The following is a 20,699-nucleotide window of genomic DNA, read 5'->3' as shown; positions in this document are numbered from 1 at the left end:
GTTCAGTACTGGGTCCGTGCAGTTTGTGAGATGTGATGTCTAAGTGTTCAGTACTGGGGTAGATGCAGTTTGGGAGACGTGGTGTCTAAGTCTTCAATACTGGGGTAGATGCAGTTTGGGAGATGTGGTGTCTAAGTGTTCAGTACTGGGGTAGATGCAGTTTGGGAGATGTGGTGTCTAAGTGTTCAGTACTGGGGTCCGTGCAGTTTGGGAGATGTGGTGTCTAAGTGTTCAGTACTGGGGTAGATGCAGTTTGGGAGATGTGGTGTCTAAGTGTTCAGTACTGGGGTTGATGCAGTTTGGGAGATGTGGTGTCTAAGTGTTCAGTACTGGGGTAGATGCAGTTTGGGAGATGTGGTGTCTAAGTGTTCAGTACTGGGGTCCGTGCAGTTTGGGAGACGTGATGTCTAAGTGTTCAGTACTGGGGTCCGTGCAGTTTGGGAGATGTGGTGTCTAAGTGTTCAGTACTGGGGTCCGTGCAGTTTGGGAGATGTGGTGTCTAAGTGTTCAGTACTGGGGTCCGTGCTGTTTGGGAGATGTGGTGTCTAAGTGTTCAGTACTGGGGTAGATGCAGTTTGGGAGATGTGGTGTCTAAGTGTTCAGTACTGGGGTAGATGCAGTTTGTGAGCTGTGGTGTCTAAGTGTTCAGTACAGGGGTCCGTGCAGTTTGGGAGATGTGGTGTCTAAGTGTTCAGTACTGGGGTAGATGCAGTTTGGGAGATGTGGTGTCTAAGTGTTCAGTACTGGGGTCCGTGCAGATTGGGAGATGTGGTGTCTAAGTGTTCAGTACTGGGGTCCGTGCAGTTTGGGAGACGTGATGTCTAAGTGTTCAGTACTGGGGTAGATGCAGTTTGGGAGATGTGGTGTCTAAGTGTTCAGTACTGGGGTAGATGCAGTTTGGGAGATGTGGTGTCTAAGTGTTCAGTACTGGGGTCCGTGCAGTTTGGGAGATGTGGTGTCTAAGTGTTCAGTACTGGGGTCCGTGCAGTTTGGGAGATGTGGTGTCTAAGTGTTCAGTACTGGGGTCCGTGCAGTTTGGGAGTCGTGATGTCTAAGTGTTCAGTACTGGGGTAGATGCAGTTTGGGAGATGTGGTGTCTAAGTGTTCAGTACTGGGGTAGATGCAGTTTGGGAGATGTGGTGTCTAAGTGTTCAGTACTGGGGTAGATGCAGTTTGGGAGATGTGGTGTCTAAGTGTTCAGTACTGGGGTCCGTGCAGTTTGGGAGATGTGGTGTCTAAGTGTTCAGTACTGGGGTAGATGCAGTTTGGGAGACGTGATGTCTAAGTGTTCAGTACTGGGGTCCGTGCAGTTTGGGAGATGTGGTGTCTAAGTGTTCAGTACTGGGGTCCGTGCAGTTTGGGAGACGTGATGTCTAAGTGTTCAGTACTGGGGTAGATGCAGTTTGGGAGATGTGGTGTCTAAGTGTTCAGTACTGGGGTAGATGCAGTTTGGGAGACGTGATGTCTAAGTGTTCAGTACTGGGGTCCGTGCAGTTTGGGAGATGTGGTGTCTAAGTGTTCAGTACTGGGGTCCGTGCAGTTTTGGAGATGTGGCGTCTAAGTGTTCAGTACTGGGTCCGTGCAGTTTGGGAGACGTGGTGTCTAAGTGTTCAGTACTGGGGTCCGTGCAGTTTGGGAGATGTGCTGTCTAGGTGTTCAGTACTGGGGTCCGTGCAGTTTGGGAGATGTGGTGTCTAAGTGTTCAGTACTGGGTCCGTGCAGTTTGTGAGATGTGATGTCTAAGTGTTCAGTACTGGGGTAGATGCAGTTTGGGAGACGTGGTGTCTAAGTGTTCAATACTGGGGTAGATGCAGTTTGGGAGATGTGGTGTCTAAGTGTTCAGTACTGGGGTAGATGCAGTTTGGGAGATGTGGTGTCTAAGTGTTCAGTACTGGGGTCCGTGCAGTTTGGGAGATGTGGTGTCTAAGTGTTCAGTACTGGGGTAGATGCAGTTTGGGAGATGTGGTGTCTAAGTGTTCAGTACTGGGGTTGATGCAGTTTGGGAGATGTGGTGTCTAAGTGTTCAGTACTGGGGTAGATGCAGTTTGGGAGATGTGGTGTCTAAGTGTTCAGTACTGGGGTCCGTGCAGTTTGGGAGACGTGATGTCTAAGTGTTCAGTACTGGGGTCCGTGCAGTTTGGGAGATGTGGTGTCTAAGTGTTCAGTACTGGGGTCCGTGCAGTTTGGGAGATGTGGTGTCTAAGTGTTCAGTACTGGGGTCCGTGCAGTTTGGGAGATGTGGTGTCTAAGTGTTCAGTACTGGGGTAGATGCAGTTTGGGAGATGTGGTGTCTAAGTGTTCAGTACTGGGGTAGATGCAGTTTGTGAGCTGTGGTGTCTAAGTGTTCAGTACAGGGGTCCGTGCAGTTTGGGAGATGTGGTGTCTAAGTGTTCAGTACTGGGGTCCGTGCAGTTTGGGAGATGTGGTGTCTAAGTGTTCAGTACTGGGGTCCGTGCAGTTTGGGAGACGTGATGTCTAAGTGTTCAGTACTGGGGTAGATGCAGTTTGGGAGATGTGGTGTCTAAGTGTTCAGTACTGGGGTAGATGCAGTTTGGGAGATGTGGTGTCTAAGTGTTCAGTACTGGGGTCCGTGCAGTTTGGGAGATGTGGTGTCTAAGTGTTCAGTACTGGGGTAGATGCAGTTTGGGAGATGTGGTGTCTAAGTGTTCAGTACTGGGGTCCGTGCAGATTGGGAGATGTGGTGTCTAAGTGTTCAGTACTGGGGTCCGTGCAGTTTGGGAGACGTGATGTCTAAGTGTTCAGTACTGGGGTAGATGCAGTTTGGGAGATGTGGTGTCTAAGTGTTCAGTACTGGGGTAGATGCAGTTTGGGAGATGTGGTGTCTAAGTGTTCAGTACTGGGGTCCGTGCAGTTTGGGAGATGTGGTGTCTAAGTGTTCAGTACTGGGGTCCGTGCAGTTTGGGAGATGTGGTGTCTAAGTGTTCAGTACTGGGGTCCGTGCAGTTTGGGAGACGTGATGTCTAAGTGTTCAGTACTGGGGTAGATGCAGTTTGGGAGATGTGGTGTCTAAGTGTTCAGTACTGGGGTAGATGCAGTTTGGGAGATGTGGTGTCTAAGTGTTCAGTACTGGGGTAGATGCAGTTTGGGAGATGTGGTGTCTAAGTGTTCAGTACTGGGGTCCGTGCAGTTTGGGAGATGTGGTGTCTAAGTGTTCAGTACTGGGGTAGATGCAGTTTGGGAGACGTGATGTCTAAGTGTTCAGTACTGGGGTCCGTGCAGTTTGGGAGATGTGGTGTCTAAGTGTTCAGTACTGGGGTCCGTGCTGTTTGGGAGACGTGATGTCTAAGTTTTCAGTACTGGGGTAGATGCAGTTTGGGAGATGTGGTGTCTAAGTGTTCAGTACTGGGGTAGATGCAGTTTGGGAGACGTGATGTCTAAGTGTTCAGTACTGGGGTACGTGCAGTTTGGGAGATGTGGTGTCTAAGTGTTCAGTACTGGGGTCCGTGCAGTTTGGGAGATGTGGTGTCTAAGTGTTCAGTACTGGGGTAGATGCAGTTTGGGAGATGTGGTGTCTAAGTGTTCAGTACTGGGGTAGATGCAGTTTGGGAGATGTGGTGTCTAAGTGTTCAGTACTGGGGTCCGTGCAGTTTGGGAGATGTGGTGTCTAAGTGTTCAGTACTGGGGTCCGTGCAGTTTGGGAGATGTGGTGTCTAAGTGTTCAGTACTGGGGTCCGTGCAGTTTGGGAGATGTGGTGTCTAAGTGTTCAGTACTGGGGTCCGTGCAGTTTGGGAGATGTGATGTCTAAGTGTTCAGTACTGGGGTAGATGCAGTTGGGGAGACGTGGCGTCTAAGTGTTCAGTACTGGGGTAGATGCAGTTTGGGAGATGTGGTGTCTAAGTGTTCAGTACTGGGGTAGATGCAGTTTGGGAGACGTGGTGTCTAAGTGTTCAGTACAGGGGTAGATGCAGTTTGGGAGATGTGGTGTCTAAGTGTTCAGTACTGGGGTAGATGCAGTTTGGGAGATGTGGTGTCTAAGTGTTCAGTACAGGGGTAGATGCAGTTTGTGAGATGTGGTGTCTAAGTGTTCAGTACAGGGGTCCGTGCAGTTTGGGAGATGTGGTGTCTAAGTGTTCAGTACTGGGGTCCGTGCAGTTTGGGAGATGTGGTGTCTAAGTGTTCAGTACTGGGGTCCGTGCAGTTTGGGAGACGTGATGTCTAAGTGTTCAGTACTGGGGTAGATGCAGTTTGGGAGATGTGGTGTCTAAGTGTTCAGTACTGGGGTAGATGCAGTTTGGGAGATGTGGTGTCTAAGTGTTCAGTACTGGGGTCCGTGCAGTTTGGGAGATGTGGTGTCTAAGTGTTCAGTACTGGGGTAGATGCAGTTTGGGAGATGTGGTGTCTAAGTGTTCAGTACTGGGGTCCGTGCAGATTGGGAGATGTGGTGTCTAAGTGTTCAGTACTGGGGTCCGTGCAGTTTGGGAGACGTGATGTCTAAGTGTTCAGTACTGGGGTAGATGCAGTTTGGGAGATGTGGTGTCTAAGTGTTCAGTACTGGGGTAGATGCAGTTTGGGAGATGTGGTGTCTAAGTGTTCAGTACTGGGGTCCGTGCAGTTTGGGAGATGTGGTGTCTAAGTGTTCAGTACTGGGGTCCGTGCAGTTTGGGAGATGTGGTGTCTAAGTGTTCAGTACTGGGGTCCGTGCAGTTTGGGAGACGTGATGTCTAAGTGTTCAGTACTGGGGTAGATGCAGTTTGGGAGATGTGGTGTCTAAGTGTTCAGTACTGGGGTAGATGCAGTTTGGGAGATGTGGTGTCTAAGTGTTCAGTACTGGGGTAGATGCAGTTTGGGAGATGTGGTGTCTAAGTGTTCAGTACTGGGGTCCGTGCAGTTTGGGAGATGTGGTGTCTAAGTGTTCAGTACTGGGGTAGATGCAGTTTGGGAGACGTGATGTCTAAGTGTTCAGTACTGGGGTCCGTGCAGTTTGGGAGATGTGGTGTCTAAGTGTTCAGTACTGGGGTCCGTGCTGTTTGGGAGACGTGATGTCTAAGTGTTCAGTACTGGGGTAGATGCAGTTTGGGAGATGTGGTGTCTAAGTGTTCAGTACTGGGGTAGATGCAGTTTGGGAGACGTGATGTCTAAGTGTTCAGTACTGGGGTCCGTGCAGTTTGGGAGATGTGGTGTCTAAGTGTTCAGTACTGGGGTCCGTGCAGTTTGGGAGATGTGGTGTCTAAGTGTTCAGTACTGGGGTAGATGCAGTTTGGGAGATGTGGTGTCTAAGTGTTCAGTACTGGGGTAGATGCAGTTTGGGAGATGTGGTGTCTAAGTGTTCAGTACTGGGGTCCGTGCAGTTTGGGAGATGTGGTGTCTAAGTGTTCAGTACTGGGGTCCGTGCAGTTTGGGAGATGTGGTGTCTAAGTGTTCAGTACTGGGGTCCGTGCAGTTTGGGAGATGTGGTGTCTAAGTGTTCAGTACTGGGGTCCGTGCAGTTTGGGAGATGTGATGTCTAAGTGTTCAGTACTGGGGTAGATGCAGTTGGGGAGACGTGGCGTCTAAGTGTTCAGTACTGGGGTAGATGCAGTTTGGGAGATGTGGTGTCTAAGTGTTCAGTACTGGGGTAGATGCAGTTTGGGAGACGTGGTGTCTAAGTGTTCAGTACAGGGGTAGATGCAGTTTGGGAGATGTGGTGTCTAAGTGTTCAGTACTGGGGTAGATGCAGTTTGGGAGATGTGGTGTCTAAGTGTTCAGTACAGGGGTAGATGCAGTTTGTGAGATGTGGTGTCTAAGTGTTCAGTACTGGGGTCCGTGCAGTTTGGGAGACGTGGTGTCTAAGTGTTCAGTACTGGGTCCGTGCAGTTTGGGAGATGTGGTGTCTAAGTGTTCAGTACTGGGGTAGATGCTGTTTGGGAGATGTGATGTCTAATTGTTCAGTACTGGGGTAGATGCAGTTTGGGAGATGTGGTGTCTAAGTGTTCAGTTCTGGGGTAGATGCAGTTTGGGAGACGTGGTGTCTAAGTGTTCAGTACTGGGGTAGATGCAGTTTGGGAGATGTGATGTCTAAGTGTTCAGTACTGGGGTCCGTGCAGTTTGGGAGATGTGATGTCTAAGTGTTCAGTACTGGGGTCCGTGCAGTTTGGGAGACGTGGTGTCTAAGTGTTCAGTACTGGGGTAGATGCAGTTTAGGAGATGTGGTGTCTAAGTGTTCAGTACTGGGGTAGATGCAGTTTGGGAGATGTGGTGTCTAAGTGCTCAGTACTGGGGTAGATGCAGTTTGGGAGATGTGGTGTCTAAGTGTTCAGTACTGGGGTCCGTGCAGTTTGGGAGATGTGGTGTCTAAGTGTTCAGTACTGGGGTATATGCAGTTTGGGAGATGTGGTGTCTATGTGTTCAGTACTGGGGTAGATGCAGTTTGGGAGATGTGGTGTCTAAGTGTTCAGTTCTGGGGTAGATGCAGTTTGGGAGATGTGGTGTCTAAGTGTTCAGTACTGGGGTAGATGCAGTTTGGGAGATGTGGTGTCTAAGTGTTCAGTACTTGGGTAGATGCAGTTTGTGAGATGTGGTGTCTAAGTGTTCAGTACTGGGGTAGATGCAGTTTGGGAGATGTGATGTCTAAGTGTTCAGTACTGGGGTCCGTGCAGTTTGGGAGATGTGGTGTCTAAGTGTTCAGTACTGGGGTCCGTGCAGTTTGGGAGATGTGGTGTCTAAGTGTTCAGTACTGGGGTAGATGCAGTTTGGGAGATGTGATGTCTAAGTGTTCAGTACTGGGGTCCGTGCAGTTTGGGAGATGTGGTGTCTAAGTGTTCAGTACTGGGGTAGATGCAGTTTGGGAGATGTGATGTCTAAGTGTTCAGTACTGGGGTAGATGCAGTTTGGGAGATGTGGTGTCTAAGTGTTCAGTACTGGGGTAGATGCAGTTTGGGGGATGTGATGTCTAAGTGTTCAGTACTGGGGTAGATGCAGTTTGGTAGATGTGGTGTCTAAGTGTTCAGTACTGGGGTAGATGCAGTTTGGGAGATGTGGTGTCTAAGTGTTCAGTACTGGGGTCCGTGCTGTTTGGGAGATGTGGTGTCTAAGTGTTCAGTACTGGGGTAGATGCAGTTTGGGAGATGTGGTGTCTAAGTGTTCAGTACTGGGGTAGATGCAGTTTGGGAGATGTGGTGTCTAAGTGTTCAGTACTGGGGTAGATGCAGTTTGGGAGACGTGGTGTCTAAGTGTTCAGTACTGGGGTCCGTGCAGTTTGGGAGATGTGGTGTCTAAGTGTTCAGTACTGGGGTAGATGCAGTTTGGGAGATGTGGTGTCTAAGTGTTCAGTACTGGGGTAGATGCAGTTTGGGAGATGTGGTGTCTAAGTGTTCAGTACTGGGGTAGATGCAGTTCGGGAGACGTGGTGTCTAAGTGTTCAGTACTGGGGTAGATGCAGTTTGGGAGATGTGGTGTCTAAGTGTTCAGTACTGGGGTAGATGCAGTTTGGGAGATGTGGTGTCTAAGTGTTCAGTACTGGGGTAGATGCAGTTTGGGAGACGTGGTGTCTAAGTGTTCAGTACTGGGGTAGATGCAGTTTGGGAGATGTGGTGTCTAAGTGTTCAGTACTGGGGTAGATGCAGTTTGGGAGATGTGGTGTCTAAGTGTTCAGTACTGGGGTAGATGCAGTTTGGGAGATGTGGTGTCTAAGTGTTCAGTACTGGGGTAGATGCAGTTTGGGAGATGTGGTGTCTAAGTGTTCAGTACTGGGGTAGATGCAGTTTGGTAGATGTGGTGTCTAAGTGTTCAGTACTGGGGTCCGTGCAGTTTGGGAGATGTGGTGTCTAAGTGTTCAGTACTGGTGTCCGTGCAGTTTGGGAGATGTGATGTCTAAGTGTTCAGTACTGGGGTAGATGCAGTTTGGGAGATGTGGTGTCTAAGTGTTCAGTACTGGGGTCCGTGCAGTTTGGGAGATGTGATGTCTAAGTGTTCAGTACTGGGTTCCGTGCAGTTTGTGAGATGTGGTGTCTAAGTGTTCAGTACTGGGGTAGATGCAGTTTGGGAGATGTGGTGTCTAAGTGTTCAGTACTGGGGTAGATGCAGTTTGGGAGATGTGGTGTCTAAGTGTTCAGTACTGGGGTAGATGCAGTTTGGTAGATGTGGTGTCTAAGTGTTCAGTACTGGGGTCCGTGCAGTTTGGGAGATGTGGTGTCTAAGTGTTCAGTACTGGGGTCCGTGCAGTTTGGGAGATGTGGTGTCTAAGTGTTCAGTACTGGGGTCCGTGCAGTTTGGGAGACGTGATGTCTAAGTGTTCAGTACTGGGGTAGATGCAGTTTGGGAGATGTGGTGTCTATGTGTTCAGTACTGGGGTAGATGCAGTTTGGGAGATGTGATGTCTAAGTGTTCAGTACTGGGGTTGATGCAGTTTGGGAGATGTGGTGTCTAAGTGTTCAGTACTGGGGTAGATGCAGTTTGGGAGATGTGATGTCTAAGTGTTCAGTACTGGGGTAGATGCAGTTTGTGAGATGTGGTGTCTAAGTGTTCAGTACTGGGGTAGATGCAGTTTGGGAGATGTGGTGTCTAAGTGTTCAGTACTGGGGTAGATGCAGTTTGGGAGATGTGGTGTCTAAGTGTTCAGTACTGGGGTAGATGCAGTTTGGGAGATGTGGTGTCTAAGTGTTCAGTACTGGGGTAGATGCAGTTTGGGAGATGTGGTGTCTAAGTGTTCAGTACTGGGGTAGATGCAGTTTGGTAGATGTGATGTCTAAGTGTTCAGTATTGGGGTAGATGCAGTTTGGTAGATGTGGTGTCTAAGTGTTCAGTACTGGGGTAGATGCAGTTTGGGAGATGTGGTGTCTAAGTGTTCAGTACTGGGGTAGATGCAGTTTGGGAGATGTGGTGTCTAAGTGTTCAGTACTGGGGTCCGTGCAGTTTGGGAGATGTGGTGTCTAAGTGTTCAGTATTGGGGTAGATGCAGTTTGGGAGATGTGGTGTCTAAGTGTTCAGTACTGGGGTAGATGCAGTTTGGGAGATGTGGTGTCTAAGTGTTCAGTACTGGGGTAGATGCAGTTTGGGAGATGTGGTGTCTAAGTGTTCAGTACTGGGGTCCGTGCAGTTTGGGAGATGTGGAGTCTAAGTGTTCAGTACTGGGGTCCGTGCAGTTTGTGAGATGTGGTGTCTAAGTGTTCAGTACTGGGGTAGATGCAGTTTGGGAGACGTGGTGTCTAAGTGTTCAGTACTGGGGTAGATGCAGTTTGGGAGATGTGGTGTCTAAGTGTTCAGTACTGGGGTAGATGCAGTTTGGGAGATGTGGTGTCTAAGTGTTCAGTACTGGGGTAGATGCAGTTTGGGAGATGTGGTGTCTAAGTGTTCAGTACTGGGGTAGATGCAGTTTGGGAGATGTGGTGTCTAAGTGTTCAGTACTGGGGTAGATGCAGTTTGGTAGATGTGGTGTCTAAGTGTTCATTACTGGGGTCCGTGCAGTTTGGGAGATGTGGTGTCTAAGTGTTCAGTACTGGTGTCCGTGCAGTTTGGGAGATGTGATGTCTAAGTGTTCAGTACTGGGGTAGATGCAGTTTGGGAGATGTGGTGTCTAAGTGTTCAGTACTGGGGTCCGTGCAGTTTGGGAGATGTGATGTCTAAGTGTTCAGTACTGGGTTCCGTGCAGTTTGGGAGATGTGGTGTCTAAGTGTTCAGTACTGGGGTAGATGCAGTTTGGGAGATGTGGTGTCTAAGTGTTCAGTACTGGGGTAGATGCAGTTTGGGAGATGTGGTGTCTAAGTGTTCAGTACTGGGGTAGATGCAGTTTGGTAGATGTGGTGTCTAAGTGTTCAGTACTGGGGTCCGTGCAGTTTGGGAGATGTGGTGTCTAAGTGTTCAGTACTGGGGTCCGTGCAGTTTGGGAGATGTGGTGTCTAAGTGTTCAGTACTGGGGTCCGTGCAGTTTGGGAGACGTGATGTCTAAGTGTTCAGTACTGGGGTAGATGCAGTTTGGGAGATGTGGTGTCTATGTGTTCAGTACTGGGGTAGATGCAGTTTGGGAGATGTGATGTCTAAGTGTTCAGTACTGGGGTTGATGCAGTTTGGGAGATGTGGTGTCTAAGTGTTCAGTACTGGGGTAGATGCAGTTTGGGAGATGTGATGTCTAAGTGTTCAGTACTGGGGTAGATGCAGTTTGTGAGATGTGGTGTCTAAGTGTTCAGTACTGGGGTAGATGCAGTTTGGGAGATGTGGTGTCTAAGTGTTCAGTACTGGGGTAGATGCAGTTTGGGAGATGTGGTGTCTAAGTGTTCAGTACTGGGGTAGATGCAGTTTGGGAGATGTGGTGTCTAAGTGTTCAGTACTGGGGTAGATGCAGTTTGGGAGATGTGGTGTCTAAGTGTTCAGTACTGGGGTAGATGCAGTTTGGTAGATGTGATGTCTAAGTGTTCAGTATTGGGGTAGATGCAGTTTGGTAGATGTGGTGTCTAAGTGTTCAGTACTGGGGTAGATGCAGTTTGGGAGATGTGGTGTCTAAGTGTTCAGTACTGGGGTAGATGCAGTTTGGGAGATGTGGTGTCTAAGTGTTCAGTACTGGGGTCCGTGCAGTTTGGGAGATGTGGTGTCTAAGTGTTCAGTATTGGGGTAGATGCAGTTTGGGAGATGTGGTGTCTAAGTGTTCAGTACTGGGGTAGATGCAGTTTGGGAGATGTGGTGTCTAAGTGTTCAGTACTGGGGTAGATGCAGTTTGGGAGATGTGGTGTCTAAGTGTTCAGTACTGGGGTCCGTGCAGTTTGGGAGATGTGGAGTCTAAGTGTTCAGTACTGGGGTCCGTGCAGTTTGTGAGATGTGGTGTCTAAGTGTTCAGTACTGGGGTCCGTGCAGTTTGGGAGATGTGGTGTCTAAGTGTTCAGTACTGGGGTCCGTGCAGTTTGGGAGATGTGGTGTCTAAGTGTTCAGTACTGGGGTAGATGCAGTTTGGGAGATGTGGTGTCTAAGTGTTCAGTACTGGGGTAGATGCAGCTTGGGAGATGTGGTGTCTAAGTGTTCAGTACTGGGGTAGATGCAGTTTGGGAGATGTGGTGTCTAAGTGTTCAGTACTGGGGTAGATGCAGTTTGGGAGATGTGGTGTCTGAGTGTTCAGTACTGGGGTCCGTGCAGTTTGGGAGATGTGATGTCTAAGTGTTCAGTACTGGGGTAGATGCAGTTTGGGAGATGTGGTGTCTAAGTGTTCAGTACTGGGGTAGATGCAGCTTGGGAGATGTGGTGTCTAAGTGTTCAGTACTGGGGTAGATGCAGTTTGGGAGATGTGGTGTCTAAGTGTTCAGTACTGGGGTAGATGCAGTTTGGGAGACGTGGTGTCTAAGTGTTCAATACTGGGGTAGATGCAGTTTGGGAGATGTGGTGTCTAAGTGTTCTGTACTGGGGTAGATGCAGTTTGGGAGATGTGGTGTCTAAGTGTTCAGTACTGGGGTCCGTGCAGTTTGGGAGATGTGGTGTCTAAGTGTTCAGTACTGGGGTAGATGCAGTTTGGGAGATGTGGTGTCTAAGTGTTCAGTACTGCGGTCCGTGCAGTTTGGGAGATGTGATGTCTAAGTGTTCAGTACTGGGGTAGATGCAGTTTGGGAGATGTGGTGTCTAAGTGTTCAGTACTGGGGTAGATGCAGTTTGTGACATGTGATGTCTAAGTGTTCAGTACTGGGGTAGATGCAGCTTGGGAGATGTGGTGTCTAAGTGTTCAGTACTGGGGTAGATGCAGTTTGGGAGATGTGGTGTCTAAGTGTTCAGTACTGGGGTCCGTGCAGTTTGGGAGATGTGCTGTCTAAGTGTTCAGTACTGGGGTAGATGCAGCTTGGGAGATGTGGTGTCTAAGTGTTCAGTACTGGGGTCCGTGCAGTTTGGGAGATGTGGTGTCTAAGTGTTCAGTACTGGGGTAGATGCAGTTTGGGAGATGTGGTGTCTAAGTGTTCAGTACTGGGGTAGATGCAGTTTGTGAGATGTGGTGTCTAAGTGTTCAGTACTGGGGTCCGTGCAGTTTGGGAGATGTGGTGTCTAAGTGTTCAGTACTGGGGTAGATGCAGTTTGGGAGATGTGGTGTCTAAGTGTTCAGTACTGGGGTAGATGCAGTTTGGGAGATGTGGTGTCTAAGTGTTCAGTACTGGGGTAGATGCAGTTTGGGAGATGTGGTGTCTAAGTGTTCAGTACTTGGGTAGATGCAGTTTGTGAGATGTGGTGTCTAAGTGTTCAGTACTGGGGTAGATGCAGTTTGGGAGATGTGATGTCTAAGTGTTCAGTACTGGGGTCCGTGCAGTTTGGGAGATGTGGTGTCTAAGTGTTCAGTACTGGGGTCCGTGCAGTTTGGGAGATGTGGTGTCTAAGTGTTCAGTACTGGGGTAGATGCAGTTTGGGAGATGTGATGTCTAAGTGTTCAGTACTGGGGTCCGTGCAGTTTGGGAGATGTGGTGTCTAAGTGTTCAGTACTGGGGTAGATGCAGTTTGGGAGATGTGATGTCTAAGTGTTCAGTACTGGGGTAGATGCAGTTTGGGAGATGTGGTGTCTAAGTGTTCAGTACTGGGGTAGATGCAGTTTGGGGGATGTGATGTCTAAGTGTTCAGTACTGGGGTAGATGCAGTTTGGTAGATGTGGTGTCTAAGTGTTCAGTACTGGGGTAGATGCAGTTTGGGAGATGTGGTGTCTAAGTGTTCAGTACTGGGGTCCGTGCTGTTTGGGAGATGTGGTGTCTAAGTGTTCAGTACTGGGGTAGATGCAGTTTGGGAGATGTGGTGTCTAAGTGTTCAGTACTGGGGTAGATGCAGTTTGGGAGATGTGGTGTCTAAGTGTTCAGTACTGGGGTAGATGCAGTTTGGGAGACGTGGTGTCTAAGTGTTCAGTACTGGGGTCCGTGCAGTTTGGGAGATGTGGTGTCTAAGTGTTCAGTACTGGGGTAGATGCAGTTTGGGAGATGTGGTGTCTAAGTGTTCAGTACTGGGGTAGATGCAGTTTGGGAGATGTGGTGTCTAAGTGTTCAGTACTGGGGTAGATGCAGTTCGGGAGACGTGGTGTCTAAGTGTTCAGTACTGGGGTAGATGCAGTTTGGGAGATGTGGTGTCTAAGTGTTCAGTACTGGGGTAGATGCAGTTTGGGAGATGTGGTGTCTAAGTGTTCAGTACTGGGGTAGATGCAGTTTGGGAGACGTGGTGTCTAAGTGTTCAGTACTGGGGTAGATGCAGTTTGGGAGATGTGGTGTCTAAGTGTTCAGTACTGGGGTAGATGCAGTTTGGGAGATGTGGTGTCTAAGTGTTCAGTACTGGGGTAGATGCAGTTTGGGAGATGTGGTGTCTAAGTGTTCAGTACTGGGGTAGATGCAGTTTGGGAGATGTGGTGTCTAAGTGTTCAGTACTGGGGTAGATGCAGTTTGGTAGATGTGGTGTCTAAGTGTTCAGTACTGGTGTCCGTGCAGTTTGGGAGATGTGATGTCTAAGTGTTCAGTACTGGGGTAGATGCAGTTTGGGAGATGTGGTGTCTAAGTGTTCAGTACTGGGGTCCGTGCAGTTTGGGAGATGTGATGTCTAAGTGTTCAGTACTGGGTTCCGTGCAGTTTGGGAGATGTGGTGTCTAAGTGTTCAGTACTGGGGTAGATGCAGTTTGGGAGATGTGGTGTCTAAGTGTTCAGTACTGGGGTAGATGCAGTTTGGGAGATGTGGTGTCTAAGTGTTCAGTACTGGGGTAGATGCAGTTTGGTAGATGTGGTGTCTAAGTGTTCAGTACTGGGGTCCGTGCAGTTTGGGAGATGTGGTGTCTAAGTGTTCAGTACTGGGGTCCGTGCAGTTTGGGAGATGTGGTGTCTAAGTGTTCAGTACTGGGGTCCGTGCAGTTTGGGAGACGTGATGTCTAAGTGTTCAGTACTGGGGTAGATGCAGTTTGGGAGATGTGGTGTCTATGTGTTCAGTACTGGGGTAGATGCAGTTTGGGAGATGTGATGTCTAAGTGTTCAGTACTGGGGTTGATGCAGTTTGGGAGATGTGGTGTCTAAGTGTTCAGTACTGGGGTAGATGCAGTTTGGGAGATGTGATGTCTAAGTGTTCAGTACTGGGGTAGATGCAGTTTGTGAGATGTGGTGTCTAAGTGTTCAGTACTGGGGTAGATGCAGTTTGGGAGATGTGGTGTCTAAGTGTTCAGTACTGGGGTAGATGCAGTTTGGGAGATGTGGTGTCTAAGTGTTCAGTACTGGGGTAGATGCAGTTTGGGAGATGTGGTGTCTAAGTGTTCAGTACTGGGGTAGATGCAGTTTGGGAGATGTGGTGTCTAAGTGTTCAGTACTGGGGTAGATGCAGTTTGGTAGATGTGATGTCTAAGTGTTCAGTATTGGGGTAGATGCAGTTTGGTAGATGTGGTGTCTAAGTGTTCAGTACTGGGGTAGATGCAGTTTGGGAGATGTGGTGTCTAAGTGTTCAGTACTGGGGTAGATGCAGTTTGGGAGATGTCGTGTCTAAGTGTTCAGTACTGGGGTCCGTGCAGTTTGGGAGATGTGGTGTCTAAGTGTTCAGTATTGGGGTAGATGCAGTTTGGGAGATGTGGTGTCTAAGTGTTCAGTACTGGGGTAGATGCAGTTTGGGAGATTTGGTGTCTAAGTGTTCAGTACTGGGGTAGATGCAGTTTGGGAGATGTGGTGTCTAAGTGTTCAGTACTGGGGTCCGTGCAGTTTGGGAGATGTGGTGTCTAAGTGTTCAGTACTGGGGTCCGTGCAGTTTGTGAGATGTGGTGTCTAAGTGTTCAGTACTGGGGTCCGTGCAGTTTGGGAGATGTGGTGTCTAAGTGTTCAGTACTGGGGTCCGTGCAGTTTGGGAGATGTGGTGTCTAAGTGTTCAGTACTGGGGTAGATGCAGTTTGGGAGATGTGGTGTCTAAGTGTTCAGTACTGGGGTAGATGCAGCTTGGGAGATGTGGTGTCTAAGTGTTCAGTACTGGGGTAGATGCAGTTTGGGAGATGTGGTGTCTAAGTGTTCAGTACTGGGGTAGATGCAGTTTGGGAGATGTGGTGTCTGAGTGTTCAGTACTGGGGTCCGTGCAGTTTGGGAGATGTGATGTCTAAGTGTTCAGTACTGGGGTAGATGCAGTTTGGGAGATGTGGTGTCTAAGTGTTCAGTACTGGGGTAGATGCAGCTTGGGAGATGTGGTGTCTAAGTGTTCAGTACTGGGGTAGATGCAGTTTGGGAGATGTGGTGTCTAAGTGTTCAGTACTGGGGTAGATGCAGTTTGGGAGACGTGGTGTCTAAGTGTTCAATACTGGGGTAGATGCAGTTTGGGAGATGTGGTGTCTAAGTGTTCTGTACTGGGGTAGATGCAGTTTGGGAGATGTGGTGTCTAAGTGTTCAGTACTGGGGTCCGTGCAGTTTGGGAGATGTGGTGTCTAAGTGTTCAGTACTGGGGTAGATGCAGTTTGGGAGATGTGGTGTCTAAGTGTTCAGTACTGCGGTCCGTGCAGTTTGGGAGATGTGATGTCTAAGTGTTCAGTACTGGGGTAGATGCAGTTTGGGAGATGTGCTGTCTAAGTGTTCAGTACTGGGGTAGATGCAGTTTGTGACATGTGATGTCTAAGTGTTCAGTACTGGGGTAGATGCAGCTTGGGAGATGTGGTGTCTAAGTGTTCAGTACTGGGGTAGATGCAGTTTGGGAGATGTGGTGTCTAAGTGTTCAGTACTGGGGTCCGTGCAGTTTGGGAGATGTGCTGTCTAAGTGTTCAGTACTGGGGTAGATGCAGCTTGGGAGATGTGGTGTCTAAGTGTTCAGTACTGGGGTCCGTGCAGTTTGGGAGATGTGGTGTCTAAGTGTTCAGTACTGGGGTAGATGCAGTTTGGGAGATGTGGTGTCTAAGTGTTCAGTACTGGGGTAGATGCAGTTTGTGAGATGTGGTGTCTAAGTGTTCAGTACTGGGGTCCGTGCAGTTTGGGAGATGTGGTGTCTAAGTGTTCAGTACTGGGGTAGATGCAGTTTGGGAGATGTGGTGTCTAAGTGTTCAGTACTGGGGTAGATGCAGTTTGGGAGATGTGGTGTCTAAGTGTTCAGTACTGGGGTAGATGCAGTTTGGGAGATGTGGTGTCTAAGTGTTCAGTACTGGGGTAGATGCAGTTTGGGAGACGTGGTGTCTAAGTGTTCAGTACTGGGGTAGATGCAGTTTGGGAGATGTGCTGTCTAAGTGTTCAGTACTGACTGTGGGAGAAACCGAAGCATCCACAGAAAGCCCACAGATTCCATAGGGGAAAGATACAAATTCATTACAGATGGTGTGTGATTTGAACTCCGAACTGCAACGCCCTGAAATGTAATATTCGAATGCTAGCCACTGTGCTACCGTGGTGCCCATCATCCTTAGCAATCGCACTCTGACTTCTCTGCCTGTCCATACAGCCTGCTTTCAGTGAGATTCAGTCTGTAGCAATGTAGCTGAAAATCCCACTTGCTCCCTTGGTTGAGGAAATGTGGTGACAGGTGTTTGACAGCAGGGAGGCCGATTTTCAGAATACAAAGATGATATACCTGGAATTAAATTCATTCCATTGCATTGCTTAATCTGCCAAGATTGTTTTTAGCAGTCTAAAGAAAACGTAAGAGTTGCACTTGCAGAGATCACAATATAACTTGTGTTACCCTGACATTGTTGGCAATAACTTCATAATAATAAGACACTCTTCATTGCTATGTTCTCAGATGGAGAGAAAGTTGTAAGGTTCAGTGAATGGGAATCTCTGTTGTCTTTTTCAGTTACAGCAGACATACATTGTCGATAACTGTACCCGTGTTCTCTGTGTGGAGATTGATGGTCACCTTGTCACTGAGGTGGTATCCGTAATTTGCCCGGAATTAGATGAAGCTGTGCACAGAGTGGTAAGGATGAGAACTGTGTGTTATAAGATGAAAATATTAATTTTGTAATGAGGGCTGACAGCATTACATTTTAAACAAATGCGTTTAAATGCTGTACTAATTTACAAAGCTCCCATTTGTATGAAAATGATTGGCAGACAAAGTGATTTTTCTCAGTACTATTTGTTAACTGGATTTCCTGCCAGACCTGCAGCCCACATTACGTGCTTGATGAACAGTACAATGTGTACTCAGTCGAGCATGACATTCACTGATTTCTCCCCATCGCATCAGCCTGTTGTGACCAGGTGGCCTTGCTGGCCTGTGGGGGAGAGCTGGAGGGAGCTGCGTTTGTGAAGAGTATGCTCTCACTGTGAGTAAGATTGAGCTCACAACTCGGATCACAGACCCCTTCAGCCATGTGTATTGCTCTCCTCTATCAATCTAACTCTTGCCTCCTATATAGACACCATTTTTCTATCATCCGTGGCCTACCTAAGAGTCTCTGAGATGTCCCAAAGCTTCTATTAGGCATGAAAGTTCCCCCGACAGCCTTCATGGAGCAAGAGTTCCATGATTGCAGCCTTTAACAGTACTTGGGAGTGTTGTACTCCTGGGTCAGGCAGCGTTTGTGGAGCGGCATCGTCAAGGTTTCTCCCCTCCCCCCATGCTGAACATCTCTTTCCCGTTAGTACTGAACCCAAACAATTACATTCTCTCACACTGGGGCTTGGACTGATATAGTCAACTCTGATTGGGATGCTCCTGGATGTAGACACACAACATGATGAGTGAATTGTTTAGAACATCAGACATAGGAGCAGTATTTGGCCATTTTGTCCATCAATCTGCGCTGCCATTCCATCTCGGCCCTCTCAACCCCATTCTCCACCTTCTCCCCGTAACCTTTGACGCCCTGACTAATCAAGAACCTATCAACCTCTGCCTTAAATACACCCAATGACTTGGTCTCCATAGCCATCAGTGGCAATGAATTCCACAGAGTCACCACTTTTGGGCTAAATGAATCCCCCTCATCTCTGTTCTAAATGGACGTCCCTCTATTCTGAGGTTATGCCCTCTGGTTTTAGACTCCCCCACCAAAGGAAACATTCTCTCCACGCTCACTCTATTGAGGCCTTTTGATATTTAATAGGTTTCAATGAGATTACCCGCATTCTTCTAAACACCAGTGAGTACAGACCCAGAGACATCAAACACTTCTCATATGTTAACTCTTTCATTCTCAGAACATTCCTTGTGAACTTCCTCTGGACTGTCTCCAGTGTCAGCACATCACAGAGAGCCCATTCAGCAATGTTGGGTCCATACCTCTGCAGGGCATCACTCCTCAGATATACTGTACATACCGGTACTGACAACTGTCCACTTCCCTCCGCAGATGCTCCCTGACCTGCTGAGTGCCTCCAGTACCTTGTGTATTGTGTTTAACAAGCACTACAGCCTTTCTCAATGCATTCTGCAGTCCCACCGCCCTATGCATGGAAAAGGATTCATTGTCACATGCATTCAAAACTGACTGGGAAAGGAAAGAGAAGAGGAATAAACTGGGGGGCACACGATGATGAGCAGGGTTGTACTCAGGCTCCGCTGACCACATTAAACATTGTGCTTTGATTGAGAACACTGAATGGAATATTTCTAATTCCGTCAATGACAAGAAACTGAGTGGGTTTGAGTTCTGAACCTTCGCAGGTACATTACACTACACAAAGCCCCAACTCTGAATTCAACCTCTTTTTTGCAAACGTAGATCATACTGTTCAGCAGATGATAATCTGAACTATTTATCTGATTATAGCAACTGTCTTAACCATGGTGATTTATGTATAGTTTTAAGTTATTGATCATATTTGGCTTGAAGTTTAGAATGAACTGCTTTAAGTGAGAGGTGAGAAATATAATCCAGTGTTTAGCGGCCAGTTACTTTCGTGACCTTCCTTGGTGGCACATTTTCACCTTCTTCCAATTCATGATTTGGCTCATTTTATTTGGCTGATTAATTCATTCCATCAAACTTCCCACTTCCCAAACCACTGACAATTCAATCTACCCTCCCACTTCCCAAACCACTGACAATTCCATCTACCCTCCCATTCTCCAAACCACTGACAATTCCATCTACCCTCCCACTCTCCAAACCACTGACAATTCCATCTACCCTCCCACTCTCCAAACCACTGACAATTCCATCTACCCTCCCACTCTACAAACCACTGACAATTCCATCTACCCTCCCACTTCCCAAACCACTGACAATTCCATCTACCCTCCCACTCTCCAAACCACTGACAATTCCATCTACCCTCCCTCTCTCCAAACCACCGACAATTCCATCTACCCTCCCATTCTCCAAACCACTGACAATTCCATCTACACTCCCACTCTACAAACCACTGACAATTCCATCTACCCTCCCTCTCTCCAAACCACCGACAATTCCATCTACCCCCCCACTCTCCAAACCACTGACAATTCCATCTACCCTCCCACTCTCCAAACCACTGACAATTCCATCTACCCTCCCTCTCTCCAAACCACCGACAATTCCATCTACCCCCCCACTCTCCAAACCACTGACAATTCCATCTACCCTCCCACTTCCCAAACCACTGACAATTCCATCTACCCTCCCACTTCCCAAACCACTGACAATTCCATCTACCCTCCCACTCTCCAAACCACTGACAATTCCATCTACCCCCCCACTCTCCAAACCACTGACAATTCCATCTACCCTCCCACTCTCCAAACCACTGGCAGTTCCATCTACCCTCCCACTCTCCAAACCACTGACAATTCCATCTACCCTCCCACTCTCCAAACCACTGACAATTCCATCTGCCATCCCACTCTCCAAACCACTGACAATTCCATCTACCCTCCCACTTCCCAAACCACTGACAATTCCATCTACTCTCCCACTTCCCAAACCACTGACAATTCCATCTACCATCCCACTCTCCAAACCACTGACAATTCCATCTACCCTCCCTCTCTCCAAACAACTGACAATTCCATCTACCCTCCCACTTCCCAAACCACTGACAATTCCATCTACCCTCCCATTCTCCAAACCACTGACAATTCCATCTACCCTCCCACTCTCCAAACCACTGACAATTCCATCTACCCTCCCACTCTCCAAACCACTGACAATTCCATCTACCCTCCCACTCTCCAAACCACTGACAATTCCATCTACCCTCCCACTTCCCAAACCACTGACAATTCCATCTACCCTCCCACTTCCCAAACCACTGACAATTCCATCTACCCTCCCACTTCCCAAACCACTGACAATTCCATATACCCTCCCATTCTCCAAATCACTGACAATTCCATCTACCCTCCCACTCTCCTGACCACTGACAATTCCATCTACCCTCCCACTCTCTGAACTGTTGGAAATATCCTGGACTGAAATGCACTGACTGTGTGCTCAGTTCCCTTTCCTTCCTCCATTACCTCTCCCTTTTTGAGGCTGATGCAGATTTCACTGAAAATCCATGTCTGCCATTTGCTGTTATTTCCAATGAAGTCTGCACACGCCTTTGTTCATCAGATCAAAGGTGCGGTTGGGCTTTGGCAACAACCCGCCTCAGCTTTCCTAGTGGCCCGTGCTATTTATTGTTCTTGTTTTAAAATATTGTTGTGGGATTATGGTGGGATGTTCAAGTTCATTTAGTTTTACACTTTAGCTCAGGTCATACAGCTAGTCGCATGTATTTGCAGGTAACCAGGGTGTGTCATAATCCCCTGCCCTGTCTGTAATGGACTGAGTAGGTTCTCTCCCCGGGTCATAGTGCACGGTTTGTTCCTGTGCTTTTTGCAATCAGAATGGCTGGAAAGTGAAACAATCTTCTCTCATGTCATCATGGATCGAATGCTCACTGCAGTGTGTCCATCTGGACAT

The 20,699-nt window shown here is 48.3% G+C and overlaps 1 protein-coding gene across 1 annotated transcript in view; it reads left to right on the top strand.

Annotated features, from left to right (window-relative positions):
- The window catches only part of LOC132396509 (otogelin-like protein), a 350,978-nt gene that overhangs the window by 322,383 nt on the left and 7,896 nt on the right, over nt 1–20,699 (top strand). The window contains exon 39 of the mRNA XM_059974091.1: nt 16,661–16,783. Coding sequence (XP_059830074.1) covers nt 16,661–16,783 — 123 coding nt within the window. The remainder of the gene's footprint in view (nt 1–16,660; nt 16,784–20,699) is intronic.

The sequence above is a fragment of the Hypanus sabinus genome, chromosome 7, assembly GCF_030144855.1.
Source record: "Hypanus sabinus isolate sHypSab1 chromosome 7, sHypSab1.hap1, whole genome shotgun sequence".
Lineage (NCBI taxonomy): Eukaryota > Metazoa > Chordata > Chondrichthyes > Myliobatiformes > Dasyatidae > Hypanus > Hypanus sabinus.
The sequence above is the reverse complement of the archived record's forward strand: the minus strand, read 5'-3'. Positions and strand labels throughout refer to the sequence as shown.